Source organism: Mycetomoellerius zeteki, unplaced genomic scaffold (genome assembly GCF_001594055.1).
Source record: "Mycetomoellerius zeteki isolate Tzet28-1 unplaced genomic scaffold, Tzet1.0 scaffold135, whole genome shotgun sequence".
NCBI classification, from domain to species: Eukaryota; Metazoa; Arthropoda; class Insecta; order Hymenoptera; family Formicidae; genus Mycetomoellerius; species Mycetomoellerius zeteki.
Genome location: NW_017256287.1, coordinates 1961485 through 1979782, shown reverse-complemented (window position 1 = coordinate 1979782; position 18298 = coordinate 1961485). Strand labels below are relative to the sequence as shown.

Here is an 18298-nt window from a genome sequence, read left to right as displayed (position 1 = left end):
TATATATACGAGAAACTCAAATTGGACATGATTAAAATGAGCTCGAACCAAGAGAATCTAATCCATCTTGAAAGGATGCATAAGTGTTTCTACAACTGTTTCAAGATCGGTTTACTCGCTCGCAACTCAGCGTGTTGTGAATGTATGCGTATTTGATGCGATGTTCATGCTGGAACTGGGATATGCTGGATGGTTAAAGGGGAGGGGGCGGGGCGGGCGTCTCAACAACACGTCGGCGGCGGCCCACCGCGTATCTTCTAACTTTTCCTCACGATTTTTTTTCGAAGCAGAAGAGGTTCACTCGCGCCTATCAACACATAGCCTTACAAATCTACTATTTACACTGCGTTTCGAAGTTCTCCTCGGAACTCCGTTTTGCTCGATCGCTCCGCGGCTTCTCTCTTTCTCCTTCTTTCCCTTTCTATCTTTCTCTTCCTTCTCTCACTCGCTATCTCTTCCTCGCTTTCTCTTTCGCAATCCCTAAGTCTCGATCTATCTAATCTGACTTTCATGCATGCACACACAACACATAATATTGTATAACGCGTTTAAGCGGGCCTACGATACCTATCTCGCTATACGACGCGATTAGAGGATATAATTACTTCTCGCGTTGTCTTCCCGACGAAGAGACACGACATGTAATATAAAGGTACGGTAATTGCAAACTGGTGGCCGCGGCGGGCCGATCAGTCTCATAACAAAACGCTTAATTCTTTAAAATCGCGTACGCGATTCTTCATTCTCGGTTGCCACCGCGATCAAGAAGCTTTTCGATTTGCCCCGATTCATTTGCACAAGCACGCTCATCCGTCATTCATTCTCTCTTTTTCCCATTTATTCTGTATGTCTGCCTTTCATCATTCGCACAAGAGTATCATACGCATCTTTTTCTACACGTACACGAAATGATAATTTTTTACGGTTATGATACCTTACACATATTACAATAATATTAATTAGTTTTATAATATTTAATAATTATAGTAGAGTAGATGATCAATGAATGAGGTGGAGACTGTACAGGATGCGCGATTTCCATGATTATCACATGTAGATAGATTATTAATTTCTGTAACACTCAACCTTTGTTTTTTTTCCATCGCAGATACTCTATCTTCTAGATATACACCTAGAGCAGATAGGTTTTAGGTAGGTAGACAGGTAGATAGGTAGTTTTAGGTGGATAGGTGGCTCTCCTACACAGCACTGTTGCTTTCATCGAATCGGCACTTTTATACAAGTGTCCATTCATCGTCATTTCGCGCACTCGAAAAAAACAACTCGCCACAGAATGTCTGTCTTCCTCGTGATTATACACGGAGATGTACCCTGTCCATTCCTCCGTAACCTCCACCTCCTTTCTCGCGTGATTTTAGCGATAAGTAGTTTAAATTAATAAATTATTTGGTTTGTCACGCGCTCAGAGCGTCCTGGCACTTTCATTTCTAGTTAAGGGCCGGGGAAGGTTGTATCGCGACGCGACAACGAGTTTCCGCCGGTTGATAATTAATGGATCAAACATCCCGGTTTCGCGCGCGCGCACGTCAGTGCATCTTACGGGAAATCACTTGAGCTCGCGAGAACACTACGCTTCGAGAGAGAGGGCCTTGCAGGGTCCAACGAGCGGTCTGGGTGATGGTGATGGGGACTTCTTGGACAAGTTCAGCGGTTGCTGGCTGTCCGCGATATCAACCTGCAGCTCCATCATGTTGCTCGGACAGCCCGATAACACCGATAACGTAGCCGCCGTACTCGACGTTGGTCTCGGACTCGTGCTCGTACTACTAGTTGCCGCCACGGAGAGGTACCGCGGAGAGGATGCCGGAGAGTTGGCAACAGCGAGATAATCCGAGGAAGACTGCTGTTGTTGTTGCTGCTGTTGTCGCGCACCTGTTGTCGTCGTGATCACCGAGGTGGCCGGCCATCTGTTCGAATAGCTCGTGGTAGCGCATTGCAGGAGACCTTGAGATCCTTGCGTCGAACGTGTGGTTATGGTAGTCGTCGATGCGCATTGTTCCGCGGGCGACGGCGATACTGTCGGAGATCTGGGACTAGCCTCGCCCCGCATTATATAGTTGTGTATGATGTCTGTACGCTTCAGTTGTTCTGCTGTCATCCGCGGGCCTTCCATCAGGCTTCTCGCGAGAGTGGAATGCGTGCTGCTGAGCAAACTCGCGGTTTGCGGGCACTGGGATTGCGTCGTTTGAGTAGGCGGACTACGCGCTGGTGGCGAAGTTAGATGCAGATGCAATTGAGACTGCGTGTGCTGAACTATTACAGCCGGCTCAGCCTCGGCACTATCCTTCTGGCGCAAAGCGCGGAACTTCTTGTGGGGCTTGTAAGCCTCATCCATCAGTGAGTTGGTATCGTACAAGGGTGGTGCCTGAAGTACGCGCTTCAGCACCGGCATGTCCTCGACTTCCTTGTCCTCTGAGCGTGGACTCGAGCACACAGATGTGGGAGCGCTGCTGGCACTGCTGCTGGCCGGTTTATCAGGTTTCTCGGTACCAGATTCAATTCCGCTATCACTTGGCGAATCCAATTTACGAAAACTGCGACACTGTGGCGGTTGTGGAGTCTTCGATATAGTAGAACGATGAAGTTCGTCATCACCGGAACTAGTACTGCCAGAGTTCGCACGTCGTCTATGTGGACAGAGTCCACCGGCTAGGGTAGCAGCTAGAAGAGGCGCGCTCGACGCATGGTGACCACTGGGGGGTGCTACAGGATGGTATTCCGTCAGGGAGGCAACTTCGCCACTGCAGGTGCTTTCGGTGCTCGACACGCTACCCAGTGGGCTCTTCACCGCTTCGTCCAAAGTTACGTCCGAAGCGGAACCCCAGGAAGCCGGAGGTTCCTCTTCCATTGGCCAATGCGGCTGTTGTTGAGGAGTGATAACGTGTTGCGTTTGTTGTTGCTGTTGATGTTGTTGTTGAGCCTGCAATTGCTGTTGCTGCTCAGTCATTTTGAAAGCCAGCAACTTTTCAGAGTGAAGGGTGTTGAGAGTTTTTAGGTCGGGTATTTTCTTTAATAATTCGCGGAGTATGTCAGGATGCTGGGGATGGTTCTGTGCTAGTACCGTCTGTAAAGCGTTTCGAAGTTTATTGTGCATACGTTCGACCAATTCGGTATTGCGAAGCCCAGGCCTGTCGGCGGCGATCACCACAACCGAACAGAACAGTCCCAATTCAGCGTCGGATAATCGTAAGGAATTGACTCTCTCGGCGAAGTCGAACATCGAGTCCATTAGGAATCGCGCATTACTGCTATTATGGATGGACTCTCGTTTGAGCACTTGGCCGTTTAAGCAGATCATACTGTTCGTTTGACCATCGAACATGCAGGCTAGTCGCACGAGCAGCACCTCGAAAACGCCAGCCTTCAATAGAGTGACCTGGTCGTCTTGTGCCAACAGGTTGAATCCAGGTATGCGTTTCGCAAACTCCACGACACCGCGTATGGCCGGCGAGAACCTTTTGGAGAAGTCTTGAAGTAACTCTTGCTGCCCGGTCAATGGCTGCGGATTAGGATTCAAGGGGCACGCCTGTAACAGAAAGAACCAAATTCCAAGGTCAGGAGGCAACGAATCGTTAAATCGCGTGACGGGACGAGGCGGGATGAGACGAAGCGAAACATTTACACGCTCTCGTCGGGTCTCGCTTCCTCCTTCGCCGAGGTCGCCTGGTTCTCGCACGATTTCCGCGTAGAACGCTTGAAAGATCAAGACGGCCCAAGGCCCGCGTATAGTTATTGACGTCAGCAGCGTACATGCCGACCGCTCAAATCTCAAAGCGAAGCGAATGGCTTGCGTAACCCGCGTCAATGTCAAGAGGAAAGGTCGAGCTTGTTTACCAAGGTTGGTGGACATGCGGTGTAGTTGGGGGTCTCGCGGGCTCTGGCGAGGATCGGGGCCACTTTGTCCCTCGTGAAGTCGCATGTGTCGATATGGGCTCGCACCACGGTTGTGAGCAGACGTTGTTCATCCTCTAATTCAGCCGCTACCGCCTTTTCTTGAGAACGGCTGTGGGAGCTCTGCTGCATAGCAGCCAAAATCCTGGCCTTCTCTCGCTTGGGCACGCGGCCGAATCGTACCGCTGTAATCAGAAACAGGCAAAATCAAAGGGTTAGATGTATGTTGATTTGAAGCTCGTACGTCGCACGCAAAAGGAAGGACGATGATAAATAGTTAATGCGATCAATGGATGAATCATGCAACGGACCCGACCGCTATCGCGAGATGACCTTCGCATAAACGAATGTCGGCACTCGCGTGATGTTCGCACAGGCCATACGAGAGAGTCGAAAGAAACGACGGTGACTCTCGATCATCGTCGGTAAAACCGACGGCTATTCAAAGCGTGAGTACCGTCACACCAGATATGGTTCCGCGCCAAAGGTGAAAAAAAGTCAGAGGGGAAAGCGCACGACTTTCTCGCGGGAGAGATGAAAGTGCCGCGCGCTCACGCGCGCACTAGCGCACTGCTACTCCGCAGTGCTGCGCGTTATGCGAATCTTCAATTAGAAAGTAAGCTAAACGTTTTATCGCTATCGAAACCGCTCTAATGTCGATATCGTTATCATTGTCAAAGGGACACCTACGTGCATTGTGATAGTTGACTACTCCGTTGAGGATCCCTTTCAGAATCGGTAACTCGTCTCCCATGACGGTTCAGGGAAACGCACCACGTTAAATCTCGTAATAATTTTCGATTTTATCGCACTTTCACGCACGTGGTTGACTTCTCTAATCAACACCGAATCACCTGCCACCTGACGCCGCGGTTAGCCACTCTGTACGCGAGGACTCCTTGACTCTAAGGTTGCGTGTTCTTGACCGATAAGCCACGAACGATCTTCTCGGCTGACTCGCGAGTCGCGGGTCACTCCAAGCGATCGCACTGCGCGAAATAACGCGTGGCTGCGACGGAGAGGTTTGCCGCTCAGAGTTTGAAAAACGAGCGCGACTGTAATACGCGTGCAAACACGAGACAGCATCACCGCCGACTGAGTGATGTTCCGCGGTTGCGTTCAACAGCCCCTCCACTTATTCAACCATCAACGACCCCCACCATCACGCGCGAATGTGGCCTTTGCCGAGCCTTTGGCCTTGAACTTGGTTTCAGCGACAGCCGCACGAGGCGTACCGCCGACCTATATACACTATATAACGAGCAAATGTACGACGCGTCAAGCCGTAGCACCCGGCGCAAAGAGTGAGAGAGATAGTTGAATTTCTCTATGCGCAGATGCGAATTTCCTTTGTCGGGGGTAACTTACCCTCGACGACCTTGTGCAACCCCTTGCTAGCTACCTGCTCTGTCACCAGCTGTCGATAGCCAGCTTTATCTATTTGCGGACTATCGATCTTTAATGTTAAGGATGTGCTGGTCCTATGAGCTAAAGCGAACTATTCATTCGGTTCGTTATCATCTTGAATCTTTAGCAAACATACAAAGTTTTGTATAACTTTAGTTACGAGTTACGATTAATCTAATCACGAGAGCAGCTAACGGGGTGTTAACGGAACATCATATCTGATGTAATGATCTAGTATATCGTGTAATAAAATCCAAGTATCCCACGCGAAGAGTAAAGAGATTTGATCAGTAATCAAAAGGGCAATTTTCAACATCTTTGTTCTTCTAATAAGGAATTTATTAATTCCGCACCAAGTTCGTTTTAACTCATTTCATCTCATGGTACAACTTTGTCGTTGAAATCGTATTTATAAAGGTTTACAATGTTCTTTATAATTATTTGTCATAACTAAGCAAGTACAACGCGACAAAAATGAAAAAAAAAAAATGCGCCCGGTTATGATAACGATGTCGACAAGTTGTCCGTAGCAAGGCTTGAAGCGTTATGACCAGTTAGTCACGTACAGCTCTGGCCAGACGATAGCCCGCGACGAGAGCATGCGCCTACCAGTCAGGTAGATTCAGATGATGTAGAAGAGGGGAGATCGATGAAGGAGAGGAGCGGTATCGAGGAAGGGGAATGTAGTTAGGAAGCAAAGTTCGCGAGGTCTCCGCATGGAGTGTAGCGCCACGCGACAGCGCACCATCGCCGTCGGTGGGAGGGATAGTTGCGTTCCACGACCGAAGAAGCCAAGCAAGCGACAACGATCGTTCGCTTGAGGTGGGGAATGAGAGGACGACGTCGGAGTGCGGCGACAGAGGCGCGGTAGCTGGGAAAAGGAGGGTGGAAGAAGGTGGGAGGATCATCGGGGGACGTAGCGGCGAGTAGCGGTACTCTTTCTACGGACACCAAGTCACCCGCCAGACGAGCAACGGCCGTCTATTGACCCCGCGAATCGCGTTGATATTGATAGCTGTACTTTTTCGCACTGATTTTTAAGACGAAAGATCATTTTCATGTCATATAACGCATTGTCATACGCGTTTGTGGTGGGTAAATCGATTATTGGTTATACTCGAGTCATCATAACTATTTGAAAAATCGCACCGATGTGAATTAATTCGCAAAAATGATAAAAAATATACAATTTCACAGTCATCTAGAGAGGAACGCGTTCTAATTTTATCAGAAGAACGATATATATATATGTGTGTGTGTGTGTATATTTGGCGCCCGCGCGACATGTCGACGACCTAGGTCAATGATCTGGGCGGGAGATGCTGTGCAGCATCCCGCGCAGCTGCAATACTGATTATTCGATAAAAAAAAGCGACCAGGATTTTATCAATTCGTCGAAAAGAAAGCAAGATCTGATTACGCCAATTGAAAGATAATCGCTGTTGCTTTCTCAAACGGCGAATTGGCCACTTTCGCCCGTTGCGACACTCCATCGTGTCGCGAGGAACGACGTTACGCAAACGGTCAATGACCCGGCAAATTAAATTTTAGAAACTCTTTTACGGAGAATATGACGCGCGAAAGAAGAAAGAAGAAATATGCGATGCTTTACCTAATTGGCGTAACAACAAATTTTGATCAAAAGGACGCGCTAAGTTTGCGATTACGTTACGGGATTGGCGATATAGTGTTTTTTTTAAATCGAAATAATACGTTCTATTACATTTTATAGAATTGTTTTAACTATTGACTAGAATAAAAGCCAAATTATTTGAGATAATCCGCAACATTTTCTTTCAATAATGATGAATTTACATGAAATTTTATTTAAAGCTACAAAGTTTATTCTTATAGATAAAATATTGAAAAGACTCACCATCACGACTCATGCCGACAGCGATGCACTTTTTGAGACGGCAATATTGACAGCGATTTCTGTTGATTCGGAGGATGCTGCACTGTTGATTCTTGGTGCACGGACGATACTGAATCTTTTGCTGGATGCTCCGACGAAAGAAGCCCTGCGAATCACCAACAAAACCCTCGTCAATCTGACCGTCACTGTCCGACGAAGACCCCGATGAGCAATCGGTCCCCGAACGCGGGGCGGCCAAATCACATTCGCACAAGCACCCCATTAATTCACTCCGGCTGAGATAAAAATCGCACGGCGTCTAACGAACTGAACGAATATGACAAACCACCGTTTGGTGGAATCGCGCGGATTAACCAAATGATTGTCACTTGCTGCGTATCCTTCGGTTCGGAAACTAATGACGCTACCTAAGTTAAGAGTATTCTTTGCAAAAACAGGTAGAAATTTATCTTTGGTCGCTTGCATCAGTCACTGTCCTCACGTAATTCGCGTTCACCAAACTCGCGTGGAGTCTCTTCTCGGATACTCGGCTCCACTCGGTGAACGCGCGTACCTAAGTACAACGCGAGTTTCGTAGGGGAAAGAAGCGACCGTTTGTATCGAAGCTTGGCTGTGGACTGGCTCTTTCTAGCACAGAGAACATAGAGCCTCGGCACATTGCCTCTGGCGTACCGAGGTGGGGGACACTGTGACCTAATTCCCGGACGTTCACCCGCAGTTCACCGCGTGAAAGTGAGAGTCCCCCTTGCGCGGACTGGCGCTCCTCGGCCGTCTCCCTCTTTGGGTTCTCTCTTTCTCCAGTTCCCAGTTTCTCTCACTCGCGCTGGAGTGAACCCTAGATGATGTCCTCTTCGTCGTATCTACTACGAGCGCTACCATAGAGGCTCGCGGGCGCTCTACTAACGGGTTTCTTCCCTCCCTCCTCCCCACCTACCAACCGGAGGAGCCACCCTCTCCGAACGACCTGCCCTACCTCCACTTCTCGGTTCCTACCCTCGCGTTGATACTCCTCTAATATCCACCTACTCCTACTCGCAAATAAGCGTGAATATACAAATCCCTTGTCTATTTATGTATCATTTTTATCATTACTCCCGATCCTATCTCGTTAATCTCTCGGAGCTATGAAGAAGCTGAGAGTTTGGAATAAATAAAAATTGAGAAAAAAAGGGGTAGGTTATAGTATAAAGGAACTTCCCGTTGTGTATCGGTCAGCGACCTCGCGAGACGATTACGTAACATGCAACGCGTGGGGGACCCTTCGTGAAGCTTCTATATGTTTCTGTGTTCGTCATGTTGTCGTCGTCGTCGTTTCGTCGTTGTCGCGTCGACGACCGCGAGTATACGTCGAAACACGTACGCATACGAAAAGTTGGCGATGCTCGTCGCCGAGTAACTCTGCCGTGACGTCAGATGCGCGACCTCGCCTACCTCAACTTCGTGCGGAGCTCATCGAGAGAACGATGTACCGTTGCACCTCCGCGCCCGGGCTGTCAATCGACGCGAGCATTTGATGCAAGTCAATGAACTGTCAGCGTTGCCAATGTTAAGCATCGCTGCCTTCGATTCTAACCGATTGAATTCGGTGGCAAAATACATCTTCGATCCTTCATACAAAAGAAGGTAGTTTGTTTCAAATGATATATGACGTATAATCTACAAATTAATCAAATTTTTTAATTCACTTTTTGAAATTTAACTTATTGTAATGTATTCTCAAATATCATGTTTAAAATCTCGAAAATAATTGTGAAAATACTTCAATAATTACACCTTCAGATTCTTCGGTGGATCTACAAATTTTCTGATTCGAAGCAATTTCTTTTTGCGAAAAGTCATCGGAATTGCAGCGAAATGCTATCGAGCCACGAATTATCATCGTGCCCGGACGAAGCCAGCAACCCCTGTTGAACCTCTCGGTCGACGGGAATCCAACGAGCAAAGGGTGAAGGAGGTGTGTGGGGGAATGCGGTGCATCGATCTCTCGAACCGTGCATGGCCCGTGACGGGTCAGGGGGCGACCACCTTCGTGCGCTACCTCAAGTTACGAATGTTCCTTTGCGCACGCGTCTTATTCTCAAAATCCTTAAAAGAGGCTAGAGAATGGTATAATATTTTATCTCAACTAAAAATTATTTCAGATCTCATAATCTTACTACTTTTGCGCAAATTCGATATAAATATGATAATTTTAAATACTAGTGATAGAAATGTTCTCTCTTTTACTTAACAATTGCAACAGCGAGCACTGAATTCAACAATAGTTTCAGGAAAAATGCGTCGAGAGGAGAATCAAATGAAACTTTCGCCGAGTCGAGAAAGTTCTGTTATTCTCTGTTCTCAATTCCGCAACAAGAAAAAAATCTCATTTCCGCAAGACCTTATTAACAGAGAAATTAATTACTACTAGAGTGGACTATATTATGTTTAAAAGAATTGTATAAAAAATTCTTTAATTTTTTGAAATTGAAATTGAAATACGCAATAGAGCAATGTTGCACGGTAAAGTACGATGTATTATATATAAAAATTGACATCGTGGATTTTCTTGATTCCATCTGAGATGGAATCGCGCGAAAATTATCTTCACGATTTAGTGGGACCGTCGTTGTCCGGCCGACGCGACGGCCGTTGAAGTTCCAATTTTATTTTCCGTGGAAGTGCAGCGACGACACTAGTAGCCGGCAGAAGAGACGTCGGTCGGTGACGGTGGTACGGGGTTGTATAAGCGTTACACGCTTGCATATACGTGCACATATACATATAAGTGAAGAGAGTGTAGGATATACACACGATGTGGTCGCGGGGCCAACGACCGGAGCGCGCGCGACTGCTGCAACGAATAGAGGGGGGAGGAGGGAAAAGAGGGACGGCGATCTGTCTGAGGGACGGTAGGGGAAGGTGAGCGTATCTGCTATCACGTGAAGAGTGGGGGCGTGAGGTACCATAGTAAAAGTAGGAGGTTTGATGCCAAAGAGGGAGAGAGGAGGACGCGAAACGGAGTAACGGTGACGTACGTAACACGCGCGCGTGCGCGTGCGCGCCGCTCCAACAGTCGCGACACTCTCCGCTCTGCTCGGGGGCATTAACCGCTCGCTCGTTCGCTAGCTCGTTCTAGCACTCTCCTACGACCCCAAGAATTTGCCGTTCCGTTCTGTTGCCCGGGCATCGATATCGGTAAAGTCGATCGCGGAGGTCAGAGATGGTTGCTCCCGTGCACACAGTTTTGTACTCTACTGATACTACCGAACGATATAACGGCAATTTAGTTGTAACATCAGGTCACCGCGATTTTGATTGATCTTGCGTAAATGAGAGACTTACTAAATTACTGCGGTCATATATTAGTATTTATGGATCATAATAAAAATCCTGTTGGCATTCATATCCCTGCGAAATGATCTATAAATGATTAAGAATTAGTTTAACTTTTATCTGGAAATACCTATTTAATCTTGTCAATCAATTATTGTTAATTTGCACAACGGGATTCACCCTTATGAATTCCAAATCCTTCCAGAAGTCATAATGCTCGTTAACGCATCAAGCGGAGTGACATATGTATAGCGGCAGAACTAATCCATTATACCTACTGTTCGCTGATGATATCGTGTTTCGCGGGACGAATTTATCGGGTGTAAAAATTGCGGCGGTCCGATTTCGCCCTGCGGGGAAGCGTTATCTCGAAGAGCTCCCGCTTCGGTGGACAAATACCACGTCGAGCGAACACCTACCACGATAATAAGCGACTGACCCGATTCTAAAGTAGATGCACTGGGGTCGGTAACCTCGAGCGAGCACCGAAATACTCGCGCAATCAAATGAAAATGAGATCGCGACTCGTTACGACGTCAAAAATGACGGTTACCCGAGAGAGGAGGGGAGAGTGGGGGAAGACTTCCCTATGGGAAGGGGGTGTGCGGTGAGGGCATGAGGGAGGAGAAGGAGGAGAAGGAGGAGGAGGAGGAAGAGGAGGAAGAGGGAGAGTGACGTAACTGGCTCGAAGGGTCGACGACCGGAGGGTTAATGCACCGGTCGCCTGATTTCAACCCTCCGGAAAAAGCACCGACGTGCACCTCCACCGATTGTTTTGTATCACGGAGATTTAAAGAGGAGCTCCATATTACTAAAAAGTTTCATTCGTTTCCTAAATAATAATTTCTAATATCGTCGAAAAAAATTGATCGCGTGAGAGTTTCAATTTTTCGTTTCAGAATTTCAGTTGGTTTGCTAGAGTTTTATATACCAAACTTTAGTTTTTATATTTTCCTATTTCGAGATAAAAATTTTTTAAATCAAAAGCTCGAATTTAACGATAATATAGGATTGAAAGACGTTTAATGAGAGTCAAGCTATGTTTTACACCAGTCAAAGCACGTTATATTAATGAAAACTGTCATGGAAATTATATTTATTTCAAATCTAATTCATTAAGATATGTACCGTTATGGTAAGAGTAGAGCGATAATAGCGCCATTCGACTATTCTCGAACTGCAATTGATTTAACTCAAATTGATCTAAAATATTCAAAACACGGCTTCTATTTTATTCTCCTGCATGATCCTTTAATAAATTGAGAAACTTTGTTTCTCGATAAATTAGAGGAGGTTGAAATACTCGGTACTGTTATCACAGCTTTCAAGTTGATTTATCTCATATTAGAAGAAGGTTTAGATATTTTTGGTTCTTGAATCTTGACACTTCAAAATTTCGAATTCTTCGTCTTTTGTGTCAGTTTTTGTCTAATTCTGAAATATTTTCGAATCTATTAAATAATAATATAAAGTATATACAAGAATATCGTACTAGCTTTCTTGACAGTCATATGACGTTTTACATGTTGCGTCAGTAAGTTTTTTCTTCCGACAAAATTAATATTTCATGGTGGTACGGTCTATGATGCGAAGAGAAAAGTAGCGTTCTGATGAGACAGTAGAGCGAAATAGTGCAACTGTGTAGTGGTATGACCGAGCGACCTAGTCTTAAAGATATCCAACACTCTTCCGCGTTCTCTTCCCTTTCCACAAGCCCCTCTTCCAGTACTTTAAGACGCTCTACCGCTAGCGGCTAGGTCACTCGGTGGAGACTCGTTCGGCTTAGTGCCTCTTACGGCGCTGCGGCTATAAGTTACTGACCTAGTCAACCAGTCGGGGACCATGACTCTCTGTCCGAGCGATTAGTCTCTTCAGTGAATTTCAACCATCGGTACGACGTTACAAAAGCAGGAGGATGACATTATAAAAGACGGAGAAGACGAAAGGAAGAAAAATTCTTAGTCAGGTGTTTCATATAGAATGTGGTCGATGTAGGTCTTTTTTCTATGCCTACAATAGAAGCAATGAAAGCAGAAGTACCTGTGCTCTAGGTCGAAAAATACTTTCGCTTCCCCACGGTAATCATCATCTTGGTTTTTCGGTGGGCCCTAACTCTCTCTTTCATTTCCTCTCTTTTGGGTTTTCATTTTCTCTCCTTGGATTCCTCCGTAGTGCGACGGGATGTCTCTATTGGTAGCTCTGTTCAATTATTTCAATGAAAAAAACCGCCAGAACAAATTATATGACAAATTATTACATTATTATAGAACATTATTATAGAAGTTTTCAAAGAAATGTTTTTAAGCAGTGTATAGCTGTTACACATTCTATTAAATTTAATTTCTTAATTTATATTCTATGCATTTATGCATACATATCTATATACAGCACAAAACACATAAAACATTCCTACGATTTTAAGAACGTTCTTAGAAGATTCCTTGGATAAATGTGTTATGTGGATATAATCACTTTTGCAAAACGATAATAAATATAGACTAGCAAGAATTGTAAACATCGAAAGATTTAAATCTCTCTTAATCATTCATATCATATTTGTATCTGTAACATTATCAATAAGTTCTTTTATTAAATCCAAAAAGAGAGGAAGTCCTTCTATCAATAAATTTTCTAATAACCAATTTCTTCACTAGATAACTTTATTCATGAGATATCTGGGAAATATCTAGCGGTGAAGAAATTGACCATAAAAGATATAATATCACATAATCTATGTGACGATTATATTCGAATGGAAAATACCTTGTATAAGTATATATATATTTTATAAAAAGAATGAAAATAAATAACGTGAGACACGAGATTAGAAGAAAGAAGACGATAGCACGAAGTTGTTGCACGAGTGGTCTAAGTCGATCTACGAGCGTGAACGATGCACGGTACCTGGTAGCATGATCACCCAGACCACCTCCACTACATCGCGCGGTTATGGAGATGGTAAAACTGGCGGTGGGTAGTGGCGCCATTCCTTCACTTCCTAAAACGCGTCGATAGCCGGTGCTGACCCTACTATCCGCTTCCGGCCGAGTCGATGCGTACAAGCGAAACAAAAGACGCCGATCTTGTTACAATTTAGACAGCTCGGAAAGTTTCTCATGATGAGAAGAAAAATTCCACATTTCAACGCCTCCGGATACGTTGAGAGGACAATTAAATTGCAAAGTAATTCAGCTTGAATGACATTTCAAAATTCTTTGACCATTGAGCTTTAGTTGATTTTGGCTCGAACATTTGTCAGAATCATTGACGAAGAACTCTCGAAGAATATACCTGCTTTGAACCTTTTCTTAAATTTTGTTGAAACGGAAATACTTTAGTGGTAAAAAATCTGTCATATTTTCTAACTGTATCTTCTTTTCTACCGAATATAGTTTGTAGGTAAAAAATGATACAAAGACCATTAGAATATATTGATGATTGATGGTTTTAACTACGATGCATTAATCATTTTATTAACCGTTAAACAATATGTATACAATTATCACGATGGCCCTGGCAATACGTAAATTGAAAGAGGCCTTCACGAGATCCTCTGCCGATGTAGAGGAACTGCCTGGTCATGAAATAACTTCAAGGACCACCTCAAATTTCTTATGATTTCCGCGTGACCAAGGTTTCTCCGCGTGGTCGACAGCTCCTATGTAGCCTTGGTTTCACATCACGCATTTACATTCACGTACATTCACTCTGATCGCACCGCACAGCACCGCGCATCCGCAATTTCGATATTCTTAGATAGAAAACGCTATAACGTATCTATAATTTTAAAATCTATGGATTCTTGAAGTAATTTGAAGTTAATAAACTTATACTTAACGAGAATTTGATTATATTCCCTTTTCTATAATTTTATCATTTTTTAACATTGCGCATTTCGTTTTGTAAGTAATAAAATTTATAAAAATATTTATAATTCTTACTTTTTCGATTACGAGTTAGTCAATGTTTACAAAAAAGCAAGTTTAAGTTTTCTCCCGACAAAACTGGAACGAATTTACATATCGAAATCGCTTAGCGCGAAAACACACGGCACTTCCGATCGCTCATACGAGATTAGATTCCGTCAGCGTCCGATTTAAAAATCTTGACAAAGGATTGTAACGTAAGACTTCGGAGAGACGATAGCCAAAGGAATCGGATTGCTGTGTAATTGATAACTGATCCTGCCGGTACTCACCTTGCATCCCTCGCAGGAGTGAACTCCATAATGAAAACCGGATGCCTTGTCACCGCAGACCCGACATAACACGGTGGTCCCGTCGAATTCTGAAACAAACGAAAAAAGCGCATTCCGTTAATGCAGGTCGTAACGATATCCTCTTCTCTCGCGCTGCGCGAGAGAAAGGTGGGAGGGAAAGAAGAACACTTTCTCCTCTCTCGCGCGTGTAGCGGGTTACAGCATCGCGCTGCATTACAACTTTCTGCTTTCACCCACTGTCGCGGTGTATCGCGGTCCCACCCGTTTTACGTTCGCCAATTGGCATTATTCGTTATGATCTCACCATTGTAAAAGAAATACGCGTACCTATGTTAAGTTCAGGCTCGGGTTTAGCGGAAGAAACAGTTGAATCCATCGTCGGCATATTAGGACTAAGATGATGATCTGCTAACTGCATCACGTGATACGGACTAGACATGCCTCGACTGGGTACACGCGGCACGGTGGACGCGCGGGAATCGTGCGAGGATACGTTGGGAATCAGCAATTTAGGTGCGGGTGACGTGACCAGCGTGTCCTGAGCACTACTGTCCGGAGTAAGAATCATGTTTGTTCGGGAGAGTTTCCGCTATTAACGCTCTTCTTCCCGACAGAGATAACATTCGTTTATTCACAACACTGCACTGAGAAAAAAATTAAAAGTCCACATACTGTTCCGGAGAGGTTTACGATACTGTTCCACTTGTTCTCATCTCGCTCTCACTGTCACTAGGCGCACTTACCAATCACTAAATATTGATTTACATGCACGCGCGCGAACGTCCACGTGCAACTCCTGTTCAAGAACTCGGCGAATATCGAAGCACGGCAAATGATCGGCGCGATTTGCGACTGTGCAAAGGTTACGGCCAGACGTTATAGCGAAGCTCGCGGTAGACCGGGTAGACGACGGATTGGAAGCGACGCGATGAATTGGAAGCCGAGCTCTGAGCGCGAGGATGGTAGCCTGAAGAGAGAGTGAAAGTAAGTCTTCGCTCGAGGGAGGTTCGCGTTGGTCTGACTCTTGTTCGGCGCTGCCGAGTGTTGGTTACCTGGGGGCCGTGCAGCCCTTACTCTGAGTAAGTCGGAGGTGGAGGGGAGGGATTGATGTGCCTGCTCGGCTGCCAGGCTATCAGGCTGCCTCGACCATCTACAATGTCTACGCCCTGGCTACCTAGTATGTAGTAGAGGACACTCAACACATTGCTCCGTAAGCTCTCTTACAGGGCCCCCCGAGAGAGTTCATCGTATTTTCAATGTTGGAGGTCACTGACAAGTCGCTGCGGGCCCGTCGCAGTGTGCCGTGCTGTCGCCGCCGCGACGGGCCCGACCAATCGGCCGTCAGCTCGGCGGGCCCTCAGTCGCACCATTGGTCCGACTCTTCCCTACCACCTCTACCATAACCGGCCGGCGAAGTCTCCTTCCTCCCGTTGGAGGAAGTTCATCGGCCGAAACCTTGACTGAATTACCCCGCAGCAGCGGCCAAGGCCATGCGCTCTCTCGCTCGAGCTAACCGCGAATGTAGTGATTGTCGCATTGCTTCTCTTTCTCTTTCCCCTTCTCTCGTTCTTTCTCTTTCTCTTCCTCTCTCTCTCTCTCTCTCGCTCGCTCGCTCCTTCCTCTCTATATTACGTTCTTTCCCTTTGCTCTTTCATTCTTTCCTCTCTTTCTTTTCCATTGATATACTATATAAGACTATCTTCTCTTTTCTGTTTGTGGCATATGCCGCTTTGTTTCTTCGTAATGTGTCTTATTCTCGCGGAAAATGTTGATTCTCGCGCGAAGGTTTGCGCCATGACTTTATTATTGTCTCGTCAATTCAAAAGATTGTTCGTAACGATTTTCGACAATATTTTAATTGCGAAATGTAATTTAATTAAAAAATTTATGATCAAGATATTTCGTATTCATGAACGAAATATATAGTCACGTGTATGTTTGTGCGAAAAATGTGATGACGACTTGACGTATCCGCTGAATCGGCTGATACAAGAGATCAAGTTAGTGTCGGCATTTTAACATTATAAATTACACTCAGTGTTCCGATCGCATTCTCGTGACTGTTTATCGGTTTTCTTACATTGTTTCGAATTACTGCTGATAAAACTGAATTCGATATTAAACTAGTTATCAAATCTCTTGAAGTATGCAACAAGAGTGGAAGAATTTCGTGTAAATAAATTGAAATAAACAGCAAATGTATTTTTTCTTATTAAATCTGCGAATAAACGATCCTTTTGTATCGAACGTTAAATATTTTGATCATTAAATTTTAAATCAAATTATTATTAGCAAATTACTATTAAATTATTATTAATCCAAGTAAAATTTATTATGAATCGCTTATTCATCGGCATGTTATTTTGACTAACCCTTCATAGCCCAACGTTTTTTTTACTGCTTTCCTAGTTCAACCGAGTCACTAATACTACCTGATTGTGTTTTACAAAAGATTTTTGTGCTCTAAAAAACCTGACATATTTCTGATACGCTCTTTCAAAGATATGAATTTACAATAATATGCATAACTTGAAACATATTTCATTTTTTTTTTGTACGGCAGAATAATTTCAAATAGAAAATTCGTCAAACCCCTGTGGGACTACGGAGAACTAACAATGTGCAAAAAAATGTGGAGGAAGATACAGTTATAATGACTTTACATATACATATATATGAATATATGTATATGTATAATATTATATATATAAAATCATCATAAAAGATAAATTACTGCATCAATGATGAAATATGTTAGCTTCCGTACTTGAGAATTCTTATCTGTTTGCGCACATGTACTGGAGAAAGTTAATATTTAAACGTTTATAAAGCAATAAAGTTCATAAAATGAAAATAAACATTGATATTTATGAAGATATGTTTTACGATGTGTTTCAATGAGATCAACAGTTAAACCCCAAAGGTTTACTCTGGCGTAAATAAAAAAATTAAACTTATGGTACGCCACTGATTTTTTGCTACAATTTTTTTTGCTAAATAATTCACTTTTTTAACGGAAATATCATGTTTGGAAAATCCGAAATTGCCTATTATGGAAAATCTATTTAGAAAATATATTTCTAGCTTATTCACGAAATTCTAATCGGTTATAGATTGAATACGGACATTTGAGAACATTGAATTATGCGAACGTTTTATAGCCGCGTCCATTTCGCTTTTATTAATTGAAAATAATTCATAATTAATTACAATTAATATTACATAAATGCAGTTAATATATGTGTGTGTGTATTATATAATTCATAATAGTTAATCATAATAATCATACAATAATTTACTATTATGTTATGACATTTATAAAGTTAAATGAAACAAAAATAAAAATATGTAATCTCTAATTGTAAGTAATATCGTATATCTGTTGTGTACAACAATTTCTTTGTTCTACACAAAGTTATATATTTTCCGTAAATCACTGATGTGTATTCAGAAGAGAATTCTTGAAATTAATCGATATTTATATTAACTACAATCACGTCTCTCCCTGAAATAGATTTATGCGCCAAGTTCGCCAAAACATTTCTTCACGCTCTCTTACTCGGCTACGA

The 18298-nt window shown here is 43.9% G+C and overlaps 1 protein-coding gene across 4 annotated transcripts in view; it reads right to left on the bottom strand.

The window, feature by feature from the left end:
• Positions 1-276: 276 nt before the first annotated feature.
• The window catches only part of E75 (Ecdysone-induced protein 75B), a 93330-nt gene continuing 75308 nt past the window's right edge, over positions 277-18298 (bottom strand). For 2 of the 4 annotated variants that reach the window (XM_018462088.1, XM_018462089.1), the window contains exons 2-5: positions 14709-14797; positions 7196-7340; positions 3856-4097; positions 277-3547 (exon numbers count right to left, since the gene is read on the bottom strand). In XM_018462088.1, the coding sequence (XP_018317590.1) occupies positions 1589-3547; positions 3856-4097; positions 7196-7340; positions 14709-14797 (2435 nt within the window). In that variant the 3' untranslated portion in view covers positions 277-1588. Of the gene's footprint in view, positions 3548-3855; positions 4098-4602; positions 5036-7195; positions 7341-14708; positions 14798-15056; positions 15932-18298 lie in introns of those variants that run through there. The other 2 variants (XM_018462087.1, XM_018462090.1) reach the window with 2 other exon arrangements.